The sequence below is a fragment of the Falco punctatus genome (genome assembly GCF_963210335.1).
Source record: "Falco punctatus genome assembly, chromosome: 9".
Classification (NCBI taxonomy): domain Eukaryota; kingdom Metazoa; phylum Chordata; class Aves; order Falconiformes; family Falconidae; genus Falco; species Falco punctatus.
The window spans coordinates 35,418,615-35,437,144 of record NC_137589.1 but is presented as its reverse complement, the minus strand read 5'-3'; the positions used below and the strand labels follow the sequence as shown (position 1 = coordinate 35,437,144).

General features: G+C 40.8%; 1 protein-coding gene across 10 annotated transcripts in view; it reads left to right on the top strand.

The window, feature by feature from the left end:
- The window catches only part of ABLIM1 (actin binding LIM protein 1), a 208,641-nt gene that overhangs the window by 122,934 nt on the left and 67,177 nt on the right, over positions 1–18,530 (top strand). For all 10 annotated transcript variants that reach the window (XM_080403369.1, XM_080403375.1, XM_080403376.1 and 7 more), the window contains exons 5-6: positions 7,648–7,774; positions 8,847–8,940. In XM_080403369.1, coding sequence (XP_080259495.1) covers positions 7,648–7,774; positions 8,847–8,940 — 221 coding nt within the window. The remainder of the gene's footprint in view (positions 1–7,647; positions 7,775–8,846; positions 8,941–18,530) is intronic.

Here is an 18,530-nt window from a genome sequence, read left to right as displayed (position 1 = left end):
GGATCTTTAACTTTGATTTAATTAAAATTTTAAATTCTGATTTTTAAATGAAGTCCTTTATTTTTAAATGTCAGTATTTAATTCACCTGACTTCAACCTAAATTTGATTGTAATAACCTTGCAGGGCAATTACATTTGTGACAATATATTGAGCATACAGAGGATCTAAAATTTTACCCTGCCCCCCTTTTTAAGAATAAAATAAGCTAATCAGCATGTGTGAAATGATACAAAATTTAGAGAAATTATGCAAACCCAAGCACAGTTCCTTTCTGGCAAGGCCATTAGATTACACCTAAGAATATGCAGCTATTCCCCTGATAAATCCTTCCAATGACACTGGCCCATTTTTGTGATTACTCCAAGATTTACTCTTTTGAAGAATGTTTGCAAATTTTGAGGCGTTTTCGTAATTTGAATTGCTTTCTTGGATGAATTTTAGTCCTTGCTTATGTTTCATAACAATGGCTGAATTGGTCAAGTAGCCTCCATTTACTCAGCTATTTCTTATTTTACAATTATTTTTCACTGCTGCTTTATATAAATTGCCTTCGATCCTTCTCTGGAAGTTTACAAAGCAGTGTTACAGAGTAACTTTTGGGTGATAGAGACAAAGCAGTAACTGTACTGAGGCTATAGTTGTGGCAGAGCAGAAGGTTACTGATTTATGAGTTTTCTATCAGAAAATGTTCCTTCACAAGAATTAATGGTTTTCAGGAATGTGTTTTCAGTCCAGTTTGCCAATTCTGTTCTATAACTTCTGTGATACATATAAATTGGGCAGAAACAATTGTGAATAGACTATACAAATGTACTAAATAAGTATCAGTTCTTATTTCTATAAGCATAACCCCACCCTGAACTTGGAAGTCAAAACATACCCATCTCCTTAGCTTTTACCAGAGAGGTACTAATCAACAGGTTATTCCAATGAAAGTTCTGGGGGAAGTGCAGGGAATTGCTCAGTAAAGGGTGTTGCGTAAGAAGGCATCACTAGCTTGGAAAATACAACTATAGGGAGAGATCCGCAGAGCTAAGAGTATTTGCGAATTGTCATGTTCAGAAAGGCTGCCAGGTAGGAAGTCAGGAATCAGATCTCACTTTAAAAGAATGTAAAAAGTGAATTAGTTGTTAGCTAGACTGTAGTTTGCCACGGGTTATCAGGGCATAAAAACCTTCCTAAAAGTTGTCATCTGTTTCATTCCTATCGCTGGAGGTTGTATCCTGTAGAAATTGCTTGTTTTCCAAGAGTAGCAACTGAAAATTACCCAAAATAGTCTGCCGATGAAGAGACACAATGTGCTATCCATGAGCTGGGTATTAAACAGTGAAGCTTGTTCGCTGACTAAGCAGTTCACTTGGGGTACTAGGAGTTGGAATTGTGAACTTGTATTCAGCTGGAGCTATCAGGGTACTGAAGTGTGGTAAAAGAAATAACAGGGTAAAGACTTGCCTCAGCTGAGGTATACCTGGCTGTGGTTTATCCTTCAGTGTAGTTTTACAGTTGGGACTCTGGGGGTGCTGAGCTGCGGGGGAAAATTCATCTTTACCTTTCTTTTGCAGAACAATTAAAAACTCCTCCCTTAGTTTGTAGCACATCTGCTCTTTCTTCTTCCTCCTGTTTCATTCAACCTTTGGTTTTCAGTTCAAACCCCTGTATAAAGGGTTTGGTTGATGTTACAGAAGACTAACTTGGTGGTATGTTGCTTGCAGGGAGAATTTGCAGGAGTACGAGGTTAAAATATCAATTGGTTTGGCCTCCTTTGGGAAGGAGGTGTAGAAAGAAGGGAAATACAGTTTACTTTTCCTGTGTAGAAGACTAACACAAATGCTTACATCAATACAGAGGGGGAAAAATAAAACTCCTTTGATAAAATGTTGTGTTAACTAACTAGAGCTGATGAAGAGCATTCATCTTTCCAAAGCACTTTAAATTACATCAGATGATGAAAGAGCTATTTACAGTAGTGATACATCCTAGATGTATATTAACCTGTTTCTTAAAAAGGCAAGTCAGTGTTACGCACTCACAGATGGTTAACAGGGACTTGCATTGTAAGCAAAGAATGCTAGTTCATGCCACTGTGACTTCTTTCCATATTTTATTAAATAATTTTATTTTCTTTAAATATTTATTTTGAAAATATAATTTTTTTACCAACTTGTCATTTATAATAAACAGTCAAAGCTATACTCCACTTCCCATGGGAAATGTATTTCCCTCCATTGTATGCACTCAGCCTTATTGTTAGATTTCAGGAGTACAAGGCTGCCTGTATGGGTTTGTTTTGCCTTTAGCAAAAGGGCAATAGTGTGTTTTGTTCTGACAAACATTTCCCATCCTTGCATTGGCAAAGAGGAAAGGCTCTGGCAACAGATTTCTTGAGTTACATAGTGAGATCTAAATCCTGGATGTGAAATTCCAATATGTCCTTCTCTGACTTCCAGAACTCAAATGGTTCAATGATCAAATGGTTATGGTTTAAATTTGAAAGCATTTATTATACTGTAAACAGACAAAGTGAGTTGGTATTTTTAGCTTTGACAGAAATATCTTGATCTGGAAAAGCCTGTGTAATACCATCAAAACATTAACTTTAAAACAAGGCTTTAAAAGGCATTGCGTGATCTGTGGTTAAAGGGGACTGAGGAAAAACTCTGGCCTTCCTAACTCTATGAGAAATGCCCAATTCTTCAAATTGCCACAGAAGAATTATTGGCATGCAAGTTGTTTTTCAAGGTGGCTAAGAGTTATTTATAATTAGAAATTTCTTGACCTTGAATCCAGTTATAATATTCGCCTCTTTCTTCAATTCCAAATCACTGTTCCTCATGACTTGCTTTTTAGGTCCAGCTATGCTTGGCAATATATTTTTATGTAAGTCCAATGAAAACTTGTTTATTTCTTCTAAAAAATAAAAAAACTCCAAACAATAAAACTTTCCCCACACACCCCTTACTTGTTTCAGGGCAGAAGCCTGCTTGTGTTGTCTTTATAAAAATAATGTATCTGTGTTTTATAGGGAGGGGAGCAGTAACAAAAGAAGTGTAATAAAAGTATCGCTCCTGTGACTGGTGGGGGTTGTGGCAGCTTCAGACTTTATCTAGACATGGCAATGGCCATCAGGATTGTAAGGAACTTTTTGGTGACTTAATCATGCATTGTTAAGTCAGACTGCTACTAGCTCTGTTCACAGAGGTGACATTGCATGGAGTAGAGTTGGTATGCTCATGCACATGACTTTGCATAACCATGTTCATTAGGACAAAAGAGGGTAGAGATGATTTCCTTTTCCTAAGTTACGTGGGGTGAGCAGAGAATGTGAGATAAAGATGTATTTGCTAGAAAATTGTCAAAGCAATCCAAATGGGAGTGGGGTAAAGTCATGTGCAGTGTGCTTAGGGTTAATACAGCTGTATCTGCTCCAAGTCCACCTGTGCTGTGAGGAGGCTGCACAGCAATTGGCTGAGAGAAGGGGAGGGAGGCAAAGGAAAAAAATCTACAGCTTAATTTAGGCAGTTGCTAAATTAATGAGTTGCTGTGCAGTATGTTTCACTTTTGGATGTCTGGGGTGATGCAGATGCTAAAAAGGGAGACACATTTTCTCATCTTATCTTTACAAGCAAGGTGTCATGGGTAGCAAGGCTCACTCTGGCCTACATCTTTTAATTAGGCTGCGTGGGGGGTGGAGGTCTTAATCATATAGTATATTATAGTGCCATGGTACTTCCCTTTGTCCTGTCCCCCCACTTTTCCATGCTTTTGGGTGGGCTGACTCCAAATCACAGCCCTTTTGTCGTGGCATTGACATTTGCTTTTGTATCTGAACACACCAAATATGACACCGTTCGGGACTATTTTATCCCAGACCTATAGCTTAAATGTATTAGGGTATATCTTCAAATTGAGCAGGCCAAGCCAGAGTATGTGAAAGACACAGCAGGTATGCTTAAGCATCTCTGGCAGAGAATCACATGAGAAGCCTTTGCTTGGCTAAAAAATGGTGCTGTCAGCTAATGCTGTTATGAGAGTGAGTGAAATCAGTCTGAGCAAGTGGACATAGCTTGTGGAGGCATCACAGACAGCCCAAGGAGGCTACACTATGCTTTGCGTAACTGTATGTCCGGTGCTCTCTGATACAATCTTTTTCTCCCTGCTTAGGATGGATTTTGGGGGAATACATTATTTTCCTGATGTTCCCGGAGAGCATTCTTCTGAGTGGGTCCCTACTGAAGTCATACTGCAGTGCTTTTATTGAGAGATGGCTGTCATACAGCTGAAGATTCTGAGTATGGGTGCAACACACACATTTCTTATGAGAATCAGTGCCATGGAATATCTAAAATCTTCCTTCAGCTTAAATGTAATTCCACATAGTGTTTTTTGTGGTATGCTTTTCTTTAGATCATAAGTGCGTATAGGAACTGTACTGCTCACTCTGGATTTTAACCAGTATACTACACTTTCCTCCTCCTCCTCCTTTTCGTTATCTTGGCACAGCTGTGTGCATGGATGTACAAGGAAAGGGAGTAGGAAAGAATCTGGGTTATATGACAAAAAGAAAGCACAAAAAAGGTCAGGGAGTGCAGTCTCTTAGACCCAAGTATGAAGCCAGAGAGAACCTTGTGAGTACCATTGCACAAAATTTTGGGAAGGGTTTTCAGAAATTTTTTAGTCCAAGTCTGCTCTGGCATGTGGTTGTGGACCACTAGTCTTACCTCACAGCCCTTTTATTTGCAGTATGTGCTGGTTACAGGTTATAGGCAGCTGCAGGCTGTGCTTAGTGTGATACTGAGATCCTGCCTGTATATGTTGAGTGTTGGTGACATTCAGCCAAAGGCTTTAATGTGCCTCATGGAGGCCTGAGATCATAAATAGGTTTTATTTGTAGAATTTGGATGAACAAATGGTCTTTTCTTAGCCTAGCCCAGCCTTATTTGCTTTCTATTTTAGGAGATAATGGTAATTGCTAGTTTTTCATGTATATACCCAACTGTTGTTTTTTTTTTAGTTAAAAGCCATCTCAGCCTATAAGACAGTACTGGACCGTTGGTTTACTTGGATTCTAGACATTCAATGTATCTGTGATATTAACAGAATGGAAATAAGGATTTTATTGTAGTCATGCAAAACACTTCAAGGAAGCCAGAAAGAGTTAAGTAAACATCATTGTTGCTATAGAATGATAAAAGCATGTTATCAATCCCTTGTATTGCACATGAACACAACAGTAAGTGTGGCGATATTACTTTTAGCTTACGAAGAAGCAATTAAACAGGTAGAGATACTTAAGAGATCCCTACTTCCTCCATGTAACCGGTTTTGACACCGGGAAAGACAAAGATGCTGGACTAAGTAGACCTTTTATGTAAGGCAATTTTTCTTTTCTTCACTGCTTCAGAAATTTAGTTGGAAGCAAAATGAAGTGCTTTAAAAATCTCTTTCTTCATTCCATATCTGAGAAATCTAAGCCTTATGGAAGCTTCATGGATAAAGCTGCAAAAAGCATGGAAAATAGAGCAGGTATTTGGAAGGATTAATGTAACAGGGAACCTATTTGGCAGGACCTCAGGTCAGGAATGTGGAAGCTGGCACACTAGGGAGAAGCAGTAGCGCTAGGAAGCTGAGAAACGGGTGCTGTTTAAAACTGCAGTTCAGCACTCGCTGAGACTGGAGGAAAGATCCCATTTGTTGTCGCAGTTGGAAGGCAAATCACATGGTCTCAGATTTAGCCTAAGAAAAAATGAGCTGGAAGGTACCCCAAGACATGATGCAGTATCCTCCCAAAACCAAAGGTAAGATCAGATGTCTGATTGCTAGTCCCCTGCGCAGCCTCGTGCTGGAAATTCCAGAGCTTCCCTTGGTGACTTGTTCCAGCCTTTGCTGTCATTACAGAGTGCCATGGAAGAACAGAGGGACCTATTACATCGTGTCAGTCCTTGGCGTTTCATGATTTCAATTTGTAACATTTGCCCTTTAGAGCAGAGTCCTGATATCGGGACTTCTCAGGGTTGCTTTTCAAGTCCAAGTCATGTCAAGAGTTTGTGGCTTGCATTTCATCACAAGATACCATGTGCTTAGTCCCCATACTGCCCCCTCCCCCCCCCCCCCCCCCCCCCCTTTTTTTTTAAGGGATTTGAGAAGAAAAACAGTGACAGAATGAGGGACATGCTGCAAATGGTGACCTGGATAGCAGGAATGCCCAGCAGGTATCTGAGGCTCTCTTGGCTCATTATCCAGCAAACAAAAGTCAGGCCCTTTGGTGTCAAAAGGAGTGACTCCTCTCATTATCAGTTGCGGTAATAAACTTGGACTTGCCCTTTTGTGAGGTGTGGTGCTTCCTGGGCTGTAAACCCATGAGGAGATGGAGGTTTTCAGGGTGTACCTGGTCAGTCAGCTTGAGCAGTGCAGCCAGGATGGTCTTTTCCCTGGTGCCTGGGCTCTGACTGCTCAGATTGCTCTGTTCTTATTGGGCTCCATTTGTTGCTATTTGTTGATGTTCTGGGCGTATGTAGAGGGTGTTACATTTGCCAATGAAACGCTGAGTTTTGGGTAATAAAATATGGAAAATCCTTTGTTCTAGGCTGTGTCCTCTGTGGTTTTCATGTGTGCCTCAGTTGATGGGCATTCCCTTTCTGCTTCACTGGTCTTCCAGGCCTTCCCTTCCCTCAGTCTCTGTCCCCCGAGGCTGGGCACAGAAGCTGCAGCACAACCCTTGCAGTTCAGTGCTGGCTGCCACATCAGTCTCTTCAGATCTTGCCATGTGTTGAACTGCCCCTTACCAGGAAATCTCTTTGGGTGTTTTATGTTTGAATGGAGAGGAATGGGAGCTTGGGGCTGAGCCAAAAATTTCTGATGTGACATAAGATGTTGTGGCATCCTCTGGGACAGAGGGCATTCTGTGCTCCTGGCTTCAGCTTTGCATTCTGCCATCAAAGAGTCTTTCAGAATCACAGTGAAAATTGAGTGTCAACTGCCAAGGTAGTACCGAAATCCCTGCGTGAGAATCCTTATGCCAGCTAGAGAGCGTGAGAACTGCAGTTTCTCACACCTGCAGGTGAAAGACAGCATGCCCTGCCCTGCCCTGCAGCCATCGCTGCTGGCATACTGTCACCCCTGCCCTAGGCTCGCCCTGAGAAGGGGTCTCTCCCTCGGTTCCTGGCTGAGACGTGCCCCCGGCCCTGACGGGATGGACACAGCGGGCTTTGCTGCCACCCAACGGGGGCGCGCAGCACCCCGCCGGCGCTCCCGGGCCGCCCGCGCCAGCTCCGTGTCAGCTATCGCGATCGTGCTCAAAGCAATGCGAGGAATAATACCGATGGCTTTAGAAGACAGGAACTTTTTGCAGTGATGCTTTGTGTAGCTTGTTCCTAACAAAGTCTGAATTTTGTTCAGAGCTTGTCTTTGAGTCATAAACAGTGTGAAAACCAGAAGAGGTACTTTCCCTCTTCTACTAAGTATGTGTGTAATAAGGAAGACTAAACCTTTGTACAGGACCTGGAAAGTGTTTGAGGGAAGGAAGACATACATTTGCGTTGCTGCGTAGTTCTCTCCTTCCGTTATAGAGTACTGCAATGAGTGTGTGGTTAATGAGGGTTAATGAACTAAGTAACTGACAACAAACATGTGTGTTTGTTTATTTGCAGATTGTGCTGGCTGTGGAAGAGACATAAAAAATGGACAAGCATTGCTAGCTCTGGATAAGCAGTGGCACCTGGGATGCTTTAAGTGCAAGGCCTGTGGGAAGGTCCTAACTGGGGAATACATCAGCAAGTGAGTAACTTCTGCATCTCTTCTGCACTCTTGTTGCTAATGAAGAAGAGCTTGCAGCAAAATTCATCTTTCAAAATCCAGTTCTGAGCACCTTTCTGTATACACCAAAATCTTTGTTCCCAATGAGAGCTGAGTTAGGAAAGGAAACTGAAAATTGTGAGTGGAAGGTGGTATTTAATGATAGTAGTCTATATTTAATACCAGTATGGAAGAGGGTATATCTCCATGTTCCTACAAAGAATTAGCTGAATTCCTGCATGTTTTCTGTGTTAGCCAGGTAAAGCTTTGTGCCTTTATGCTTTCCAACATGAGATTTTGAAGGGGTTGGGGGGGGGGAAAGGAACCTGTCCATTGCCTGCCTTTGCTAGGGGATAGAGTAAGCATGATGATGTAATTGACCTGACACTATGTTTCTCATCTCTTTTATAAGAAACTGTTGAAGAGAGTTTTGAGCAGAATGAAGTGTAGAGGAGGAGAATGGGGAAAAGTAGTGTAATGATGAAATAGAGGGAATGAAGATACAGTTTCTGTTCCCCCTCCTCAAGCATACAACACAGTGAAAAAATAGGGAAACTGTTTCAGAAACCTGTCATTAAGGGCTATATAATATTTAATAAAAAAAAGCATCTGTAATTTCTCAAGAAAAGGTCGGTGCCTGAGAAATACTCCTAAGCTGACTAGTGTTTCCACTTTTACTGTATGTTCCTTATTTGTACTAAAAAACTACGTAACTTACACTTAAAAGTAACTGCTTATACTCTTGTAGGCTACCAAACATTTTTTTTTTTTGCTGAAGTGCAAATTGCACCACCTGTAGGTGTAGAGAGTATGTTCTAAAGAATAAGATTTACTTCAGTGGATGCCTTTTCTTGATGGGACTTTAAGGAATAATTCCAAGAGGCACTAATGAGAATAGGATTTTTTTTTTTTTTTTACAACAAAATATTTCCCTTGAACTCTCTCCCATTTACCTATTGCTGTGTATAGGAGTTTGAGGCTGAAGGCAAGGCAAAAGTGTAGGTCATGGTGTAACCTGTTTATTAAAAGGCGATTTGTGAATTTTCTTTTTCAGAGATGGTGCTCCTTATTGTGAAAAGGACTATCAAGTTCTTTTTGGAGTCAAATGTGAAGCATGTCACCAGTTCATTACTGGGAAAGTCCTAGAGGTATGTGTTTTGTAAAACAGAGTGTAAGAATTGGGCCATGTCCCATTGTGTCCTCATGCAACCGCAGAGAATACAAGAATTCTCATCAGAAAGCTTTTTCTACTGATTTTAAGGCAAAGTTGCTAATTTTCAGAAATATTTTCAGTGGTTTAGCTTTGCAGTCATCAAGAAAAGTATGTGATAGGGAATTAATTGCACTAGTTTCTATGGATCTGTGGTTTCTGTGTTTCTCTTGTAATGGTGACGTACAGAGTCTGTTGCACTGCTTGTTCTGTGTCAGGTTTGGTATACTTTTAGAAGTAACTCGAGTATTGGAATCACCTGTGGGAACTGTAAGTTTGCCAAAACTTATGACAAGAGATTTCTCTTTTTAAATGAGGCCAAATGATCTGAATGAGGCTGAGAAGGTGAGAGGGCAGAAGGTACTGGAGAGGTAAATTACATGTCCAGAAATGAGAAGGTAGAAACCATCTGAACCACTTCTTTTGTTGAGTCTTAGTTGGAGTCCTCAGTGTTCTCATTGAAACTGACCAAATCTTTTTAGACTTGTATCTTTTGTTGTCAGTACTGGTCTCCTTCTCCTGTGGCTGTGATGAGTCTCCTTTGAGCTGGAATCTTTGAACTATGCATGGATTCCTCTGTGTCATCTTCAAAATGTTTAAGGGGCAAAAGTGCAGAGGACTTTCCTTGTCACGCTGTCATTGAGATATGAGAAGCAAAACTGTTTTCTCTTTTCCCTGTAGGAAATTCTGTTCAATGGAAGGAACCTAAGCTTTGAACTCAGGTCTGGAGCTGGGTGTATGGCTTGACTCCAGCTTTAGTGATTTTTAATACCCTACTTTTCCTTGAAAAAAGGCCTTTACATAATAAAGTTTGTGGAATAAATGGGGAACCACAAAGAACTTCAGTTACAAGTGTATTTTGTGAAGAGGAAACTGGATGTACTGTATGTTTTTCAGTGAATAACAGAAAATAAACCTGAAAGTGTTACAGAAATAAAAGGAGCTGGGATTTGCTGGTGAACATGTATTACAGGTTCTCCTATTTGTGTCGCATCTACTACGGGTTTAAGACTGTGTCAGCCCTCATATAAATAGTTTCAGGTTTGACATGAAGTGGTAAAAGCTTGTGGTTCTAGTTCTGGAGGTTTCTCTAGTCCAATATTTGGAATATTAACCAGGCTGGTAGCCACCAAATGAGGGACTCTGAACGCATGTGGACACGCCGTGCATTTGTCACTGCATCTGTTGGAAGGAAGTACAATTTTTTAATTAGCCAGGTTCTTGAATCTGCCTCCTTTGCAATGTGTGTCTAATTCCTTTGGAAGCCTGCATAGATAATTAGAACAATCTGAGTTTTTCTTTGAGTAGGAAGGCTGTGTCTCTGGCTTTAATCTAGTGGTCTGCTACCGTCTGCTTATCTATTCCCATCTACTGATGAGTTTTTCATTTTAGTACTATGTATTGGTGACACCATAGTTGCATTCCAGTGCAGTAAGCACTGCAGGAGAGAAGTGAGTTTGGGAAGCATAAAATAATTCTAAACTTATTTTAGATGACATGATACAAGCAATGCAGCCTGTTCAGAGACATGGAGATGAAAATTATAAAAGGGAAGGTAATTGGAGCCTGTGGAGAGCTGGGAAGAAATTAAGCTATTCCTATTTGGAGCCTTCTGTGTGATGGAAGTGAATATAGCAAGCTTACACTCATGTTACTCTTCCTAGCATCAGTGAGAAAGAAACCTAGCTTGCTGAGAGGATCATGAGCTGTATCCTTTCAGAACCGAATAAATTGAGACTAAGGAAAGATTCAGTCGATTGACCTAGGATTTAGGTGTCCATCATAACCTGAACTTTAGCTTACATTATCAGAGACATTGTGTCCCAGGCAGAACCTTGATGCAGCAATTTGGTCCCAGGGTTGGTTTCTTACTCTCCTGGTAGCTATTTATTATCAGAAGAGACAACGTTTTGGTGAAGCAATGAAATATGACCAACCTCTTGCAAGAATCCACCTCTTCTAAGAGTCAAAATGAGATTACAAACCCAAAGATTTTTCCATTTCACCTAGCCCCTGCAGAATCAGAATATGCTGATGAATTAGAAACATAGACCTTTTGAATGATCTTATCAATACATGGAAATATTAAGCATGTTGAGTTCTGGGTGAGACTAGAAATTTTGCTTGACTATTTGTGGCTCTCATTGATTATCAGAGGCATAACTCATAATAATACAGTAGAGGGCAGCAGCAGTTCTCAATATGTAACTAAGACCAAACTCCTCTAAAGCCTGTAGAAGTTGAATTACACATACAGTGCAATTCTTGAAGGCTGAAACTTTCACTGTAAAAATGTGTACTGTGACGTCAGGGAGGCCGGTCAGACATTGGCTTAACTGCATTACAGTATGTATTGACAGTCTGAATAGAATTATAGAACAAATCACAGAATGGTTTGGGTTGGAAGGGACTTTAAAGATCATCTAGTTCCAACCCCCCTGCCATGGGCAGGGACACCTGCCACCAGACCAGGTTGTTCCAAGCCCCGTCCAACCTGGCCTTGAACACTGCCAGGGATGGGGCACCCACAGCTTCTCTGGGCAGCCTGTCCAATGTCTCATCACACTCATAGTGAAGAGTTTCTTCCTAATACCTAATCTAAATCTGTCCTCTCTCAGTTTAAAGCCATTCCCCCTTGTCCTATCACTACATGCCCTTGTAAAAAGTCCCTCTCCAGCTTTCCTGTAGCCCCCTTTAGGTACTGGGAGGCTGCTGTAAGGCCTTCCCAGAACCTTCTCCTCTCCAGGCTGAACAACCCCAACTCTCCCAGCCTGTCTTCATAGGAGAGGAGCTCCATTCCTCTGATCATCTTTGTGGCCTCCTCTGGACCCGCTCCAGCAGGTCCGTGTCCCTCTTATGTTGGGAGCCGCAGAGCTGAATGCAGTACTCTGTCCTGGTGGGGACTCGCAGGAGTGGAGTAGAGGGGAAGAATCACCTCCCTTAACCTGTTGGTCATGTTTCTTTTGATGCAGCCCAGGATTTGGTTGGCTTTTGGTGCCGTAAGTGCACATTGTCGAGCCATGTTGAGCTTTTCATCCACCAGCACCGCCCACAAGTGCTTATTCTCAGGACTGCTCTCAATCCATTCTCCACCCAGCCTGTATGGATACTGGGGATTGTCCCAAGCCATGTGCAAGACATTGTACTTGGCCTTGTTGAACTTTGAGATTTGCTTGGGCCCACCACTCAAACCTGTCAAGCTCCCTCTGGATGGCATGAATAGTCTGTGAATAGAGTTCTGTAGGTACCACCTGGGAATGCAGATGCAGAGGAGACATTCAAGCAGTTTCTGTCATTAAGTGATGCTTCAAAATATTAGAAGATAAAGGTGAGCAGCTAACATTCAATAATCAGAGCAATTTAGCAGAACCATGGACTAGTTTCTTGGCTTGTCCTAGAAACCTTTTACACTGTCAGAGATGTACTGTTCCAAAGGGGCAGTACTGATGCATCTAAATTAGACTAAAGGAACTAATAAGTCAAAACTTAGGATCAGAAAATCATGTGTCAGCACGTATGCCTGCTTTGGGCAGAAAAGGTACTCTTAAGGATGGGGTCAGAGCATGACATAAATCCTCTGGTAATAACGGAGATGAGGTATCAGAAGCAGCCACAGAACATAATTCACAGAACAGGATGCCACAGTTCAGGGAGGGCTTGCACCACTGTTTGAGGCAGGACAATTAACAGTCTCCTTATCCTGTACAGGAAATCACCTGCAACCTTTCAGTGCACCTGGAATTTTAATTCTGATGAAGCTTGAGATTCTCATGGGAGGATTATTGTCTTCCCTCTTTGTTTCCTTTGGCAACATTTCCTTGGCAAATCTGGGTATTTTTCAGGATGTATATCATGTGGTTGTCTCTTGTCCTGCTGCATGTCTTGGGAAGGAAACCATCATCTTGGTGTGAAGCAGCAGAATTACAGGAACTGTCTAGGTATAGGTTATAGCATCACTGACCAGCCCGAGTTGTACCTACTAACATTGTGGGGGGGGGAAAAACAAACCACTGTATTTTGTCTTTGTTAATAAATGGTAGTAGTAAATACACTGAGCAGTATTTTTCATTTTATTTTTCAATAAAATTATTTGTTATGTCAGAACAGAGTATACTATTTCATCATATTCATCTAAAGAAATTATTGGAAGAGATTGCTGGGAAGTATATAGTACACTGTCTGCAAACACTTCCCTTTAATGAATCAGAAGTCGTTAACAGCATGCCACTGTAGTGCTGCTTTATTTTCTCCTTATTCTTACTACATCTGGGACAGTCTGTAGAAAAACTGAAGGGAGATGAAAGCGTGAAGCCAAGCTTTGGGTTCATAGAGGCTGGTGGTATCTTTTTATCTAGTAAAACGTTTTTGGGTTGTTTGGGTTTTTTTTTTCCAATTTAAATAGAAATTGAGATTCTTTGCATCATTGCAGGCTTGCAGCTCCTGCTCATTTTTGTCTCTTAATATGGCTCAGCACCTCTGAAAAATCAGGCTTTCAGTCCTCTACAATGAGTAGCCAGCGAGAGAGACAGGCGCTCCTGGTGTGGTCCTCAGAGTCCTTGTCTCAGAAGTAGCTATGCCATGCCCCTGGTAGGCACCATCAGTAAAGTCTGTCAGAAAGTCCAGGTTTGAGTTAAGCCTTAAGATTCAGGCCCTGAGAGGGTGGACTCCCTCCAGCTATTCCGTAGAGGTGATCCCTCTGCTGAGTTTAAGAAATGCATTACTAGAAGCAGTACTTATTGTGCAATATTCGCATATCTCAGAAGAATGCTCTTTTTTCTAGGCCATAGATCTAACAACTTTCAATACTCATGAAAATATGCAAGAAAAATACCACGTGCATTTATGTCGGCTCGGGTATTTCTCATGTATTATTTGAGACATAACTTTCTGTGACAAATAATCGCAGATGATAGATGAGTGCACGCTAACACAGTAAGTGTGATTAAGTATCCAATATGAAATAAGATATTGCGACTTCTTGAGCATACTGGATACTTTAATACTTGAGTATTTCAGGAAATGTTGTCAAGGCAATAGAGATGAGTGTTTTTCCTTGGGTTTCTCCAGCAGAAAAGAATCTTTATTCATAAAAAATTAATAATTTTCCATTAACTCTGATGAAAAACGTTTTTATTGGGTAGTAACAGCATAGTAAGAGTGAGGTTTTTCACATAGACTTTTCACTAAGCTATTTTTTTCATAGCTTCAAGGCTTGCCTATTGAAAGATGCCTATTTGACCCTAATCCTGTAAATTTCTATGTAGACATGTATAACTCCAGAAATCGAAGTAAAATTCAGCACATGTTTAGCCATTTGAAAGATGCTAGCCTCCATAATTTTTGTCTAATGTGGTTATCATACACAATGTAACTATTCTCCAATGAGAAGCTTTCCATTGACTTCAGAGAATGGTGGATCACACCAATATCTATATATTTCATCCTTGCTTATCTAAAGTGTTTTACAGAACTTCTAAGTAGTATTCTTTTAGTTCTGCAGAAAGACAACATCAGGCAGAAACAGGTGGAGATTTTGCATGAAGTCATACAGAAAGCCTGAGAATAAGATTCAGGTCTTAAGATTTTCACTTTTTTTGGCTTTTGCTGATATGAACAGGATTTGATCTCACAGTCTAGAGATAAAGATGTATATATCTGCTATCAAATCCCTCAACCGTTTTGCTACTCTACGCATTTATTTTCATAATGGTACTTGCTTAATATTCATTTGCAAATAAAAAGCCATTGTGTGATTTCTCCTGGCTGTGCATAACTCAAGTTCCTGTTCTAATGGGCTGCTGCCTGCCCTGTGTTTGTTTTCTGTGCGCTATTGAAACTTACACCCCACCTTGTAAGCAGTGGCATAACGTCATTTTAACAGATGGACCTGAAAAGAGAAATGCCAGGGCACCAGAAGGCTCCCTTGACTTCAGCCTGCAAGGTCAAGTTTAAAATGTGGTTTTGATATTGTAATTTATGGTGAGCTTTGCCTGATTTTAAAGAGGAGTAGTAATTTAAGATGCAGCATTTAATGTGAAGGAGGTTTAGTACTTGTAGATAGTGTTACTTCAATGTGCCAGTATTCATGACTCTGAAAGAAGTCAATTCTGAGACACCTTGACTTCTGAAGTTAGAAATAAATAACAAAAGGGGGGGCAGGAGGAGGGGAATCCAAGCAAACAGCGAAAGCTGCTGTGATTGTCTAAGGAAACTGTATCCATATTTAAGAGGCAAAGAATGTGAGCCCAAAGAACCCGTAAGTTTCTCCAAGTATTGTTTTCAGAGCTAGATCTAGAAACCTGTGCTGTGAGGTGTTCAGAGAAGTTTCTGCTGGTTCTTTAGATGTGAATGTGTCTGTTTGAAATAAATAACAAATAGATGACAGAACAACATTGCTGTTTCATATATGAATTGTAAATTATTTATTCAAACAATGCCTGTTTATGTTGTTCAGGGATGTGCCTTCTGCCAACATCCATGTAAGCAACTTTGCTCATGTAAGTGTATTAGTGTTCAGATGCTTCAGTTGATTGACTTTCAGGGAAACTCAGTAGCCTGCATGTTTAAGTAATTTATTTTAAGGAGATTTATGCTCATAGCTCACGTGAAAACATCACACTTCTCTGCAAAGATCAGTACAGAGTTTAGTTTGGTATTTCAGTACCTTCATGCATCTGGTCCTGTGCTTTCTAGGTTGAGGAACCATGCAGAGAATCTCTTATAACAAATGAGATTGATTTCAATTCCATTCAGAAATGTTAAATGAAGGACTAACATGTATTATTCTGCTGAATGAAGTATTTAGTAAGGCTGTTTTCATAGTAGTTATGGAGCAAGTATCACAAAATGTGTCATTTACTGGATTTTAATGATGTAACCTATACTGGTAATACAGGTTGAGGTGTTGTAAAATTTTAAAAGGCTTATAAATGAAGCAATTAATGAAATGAACAAAGACTGATGGTATGATGGATCCATAAGGGTTTGGTTTTGGTGGTAAAAGCGGTCATTAAAGTTGTGGTAAAATAATATCCCTGAACAATGTATTACCATTCTGTTTTCATAGCACTAGGCATCTGCTGGTTTGGGCGTCTTACAGGCTCGGGAGAGACTTTGCTCTCAACCAGTATCTCCCAGTTACCACTGTCACCTTTACACACCATAAAAATGGAGGGAGAAGGGCTACACAGCAAATGAGAAGTAGTGGAGCTTAGTGCATGCTTTGTTAGGTCTGTCATTTGCTTTGTGTGTTTAATTTTAGTGCTGTTACAGTAAATGAGAAAACATGTTGCCTGAATGTCCCAGGTAAATGGTAAGAAAAAGCAGCAGCACTGCTGTGGTCGTTTGCCCTTGTAGTCAGACAGGTATATACTGCAGACCACAGGGCCTTTTTGATTATGGAAAATACCCGTTGAGACATCAGATGTGGTCAGTGCACAGGGCCCGCTGTAAATTCATCCAATGTTCATAGACTGTGTCTGAAGCGTGATCTCACCCCGAACGTGCAAATAGGATAAAGGGATACGTGTAGCAGCGGTGTGAGCGGTGGCCCCAGCACTCTGCCTGCATCTATCTGAACTGGACTAGAATACAATGTCAGTGTAATTGTTTCTGACAAAACTAGACTAACACTCAAGAGGCTGTATAAATTCTTTGATAGCTGTGGAAATAATATTTAATAAATTCTAGAGAAAGACAGCACTAATCTCATATTCCACAGACAGCTCTCCCCAAGAGAAAAACGTTCTGAGTTGTAGCAACATCAAATAGTGACACACAAGTGATGAGAAACGGTCCTGCCCCTGCCTGGGCTGGTGTTTTTCCCCCTTTTTCAGAATAGGTTGGCTGAGTTACTGCTGGAGTGGGTTTGATGTGCAGGGAGGATTATTTGGTGTTTTGGTGGGTGTGTGCAGGAGAGCGCGTGAGTGCGAGCAGAGGAGGAGTGAGACTCGGGGCTGGGTGTAGTTACAGCACTTCCCTGTGAGCTGCTTCTGTGAGAACACAAGCCATCTGCACATTGCTTCTGGTAGTGCTCCCAGTCTGAACGGAGGTGCAGGGAGTCTGCCCGCCAGGCTGAGGAGGGAATGGATTTACACTGAAGATTAGCAGAAGGTAAGCCCCTTCCTGTGAAACTAGATCTGAACTGGAGGGGTCATGGCTTTCTTTTGGCAGGGAGAAGGTGGTGCAGCTTTGCGATGTGACTTACCATACAGTGGTATCAAAACAGGGTACTTGTAATGTTGTTCTGTGCACCAGAAGGAAAGGCTGTGTGTAGTTATGTGGTTTAGATAAAGGGAGGGCAGATAACTCTCCCTTTTTTGTTTTTAAACTGCCAGTAAGAGAGGAGAATGGCATGGGGCTTGGGCTGTCTGATTGCAACTGCTTGCTGTTGTATGGAGGAACAATGCAATTCTTTATCTCAAATCATTCTTGATACAATTTGTTGGCTCTTTTGATCACTTCTGGAGATTTGTTGCATAGAAATAAGGTTAAGGTTTGTTTCCAGTCTCACTGACTGTTGGCTGAGAAACATGTTTTATCAGTGAATGTAGAATACTGATTTTTTTTTTTTCCCCCTAATGTGGGTTTGTTTGCATAAAAATGGGGAAGTGAAAAGTTTAATAATAACTCAGGGTATGGGTAGATGGTTCAGAAAGGTTGTCTAGGTAGCAGAGTAGTAATGTAGATTTAACTTAGTTTGGACTACCCTTCCCTGATGAAAAATATGCTGCTGTAATTGCCTAGAACACCACACTATGTGCATGGTCAAAAATCTAGAATAACTATACTTCCAGAAAAATAACATCAATTGCTTCAAGTAAAAACCTTTCTAACAGCATTTTGGGGATTCCACCCCCATATCAGAAGATTGAATTTGGCAAGAGGGGTATCTGTAGTTGGGAAAGACTTGTCATATAAAGCTGACAAAAGAGTATCTGAAGTTGACAGAGCCCCAACAGAAGTTCAGTTGCTGTGGCAGCATAATCAAGGCGTCAACTTCTCAGCAGTGGTTTGGAAACCATCCTTCAGTCAATTTGAACATCAATAGGAAGGGGAGGAATGTTAAGAGGATGTAGGGGTGGTGAATAAGAAGCAAGTTGTAACAAGTAATTTGAAAAAATAACCAATAAAAGCTTCCTTATTGCCACAAAGGGATTTGTGAAATCTTGCAGGTGCTTATAAAAACATGGCTTATCTGTAAAAAATGCTTTTGTGAGTCGTGTTGCTGATTAGGGTCTCTATTTCCTAGCACAGCATCTTCAGCTTCTACCTTTTCTTAGTTAAATGTTCTCTAGTGTGTTTCTTGCACTTAATATTACTGAAAAACTCTAGCAAGCTGATCAAAATAATTCAAAATGACATAATGACATTTCAGTAGAGGCATTTATATTAGTATACCTGTCACCAACAACAGCCTTTGTGATACTCAGGCGTTGCATGTGTTCCAGTAACACACAACAGATACTTCAAAAAAGTAGGTTTTTCATGTTGTAAAGGTGCACATAATATGTATCAGCTTTCAGCAGA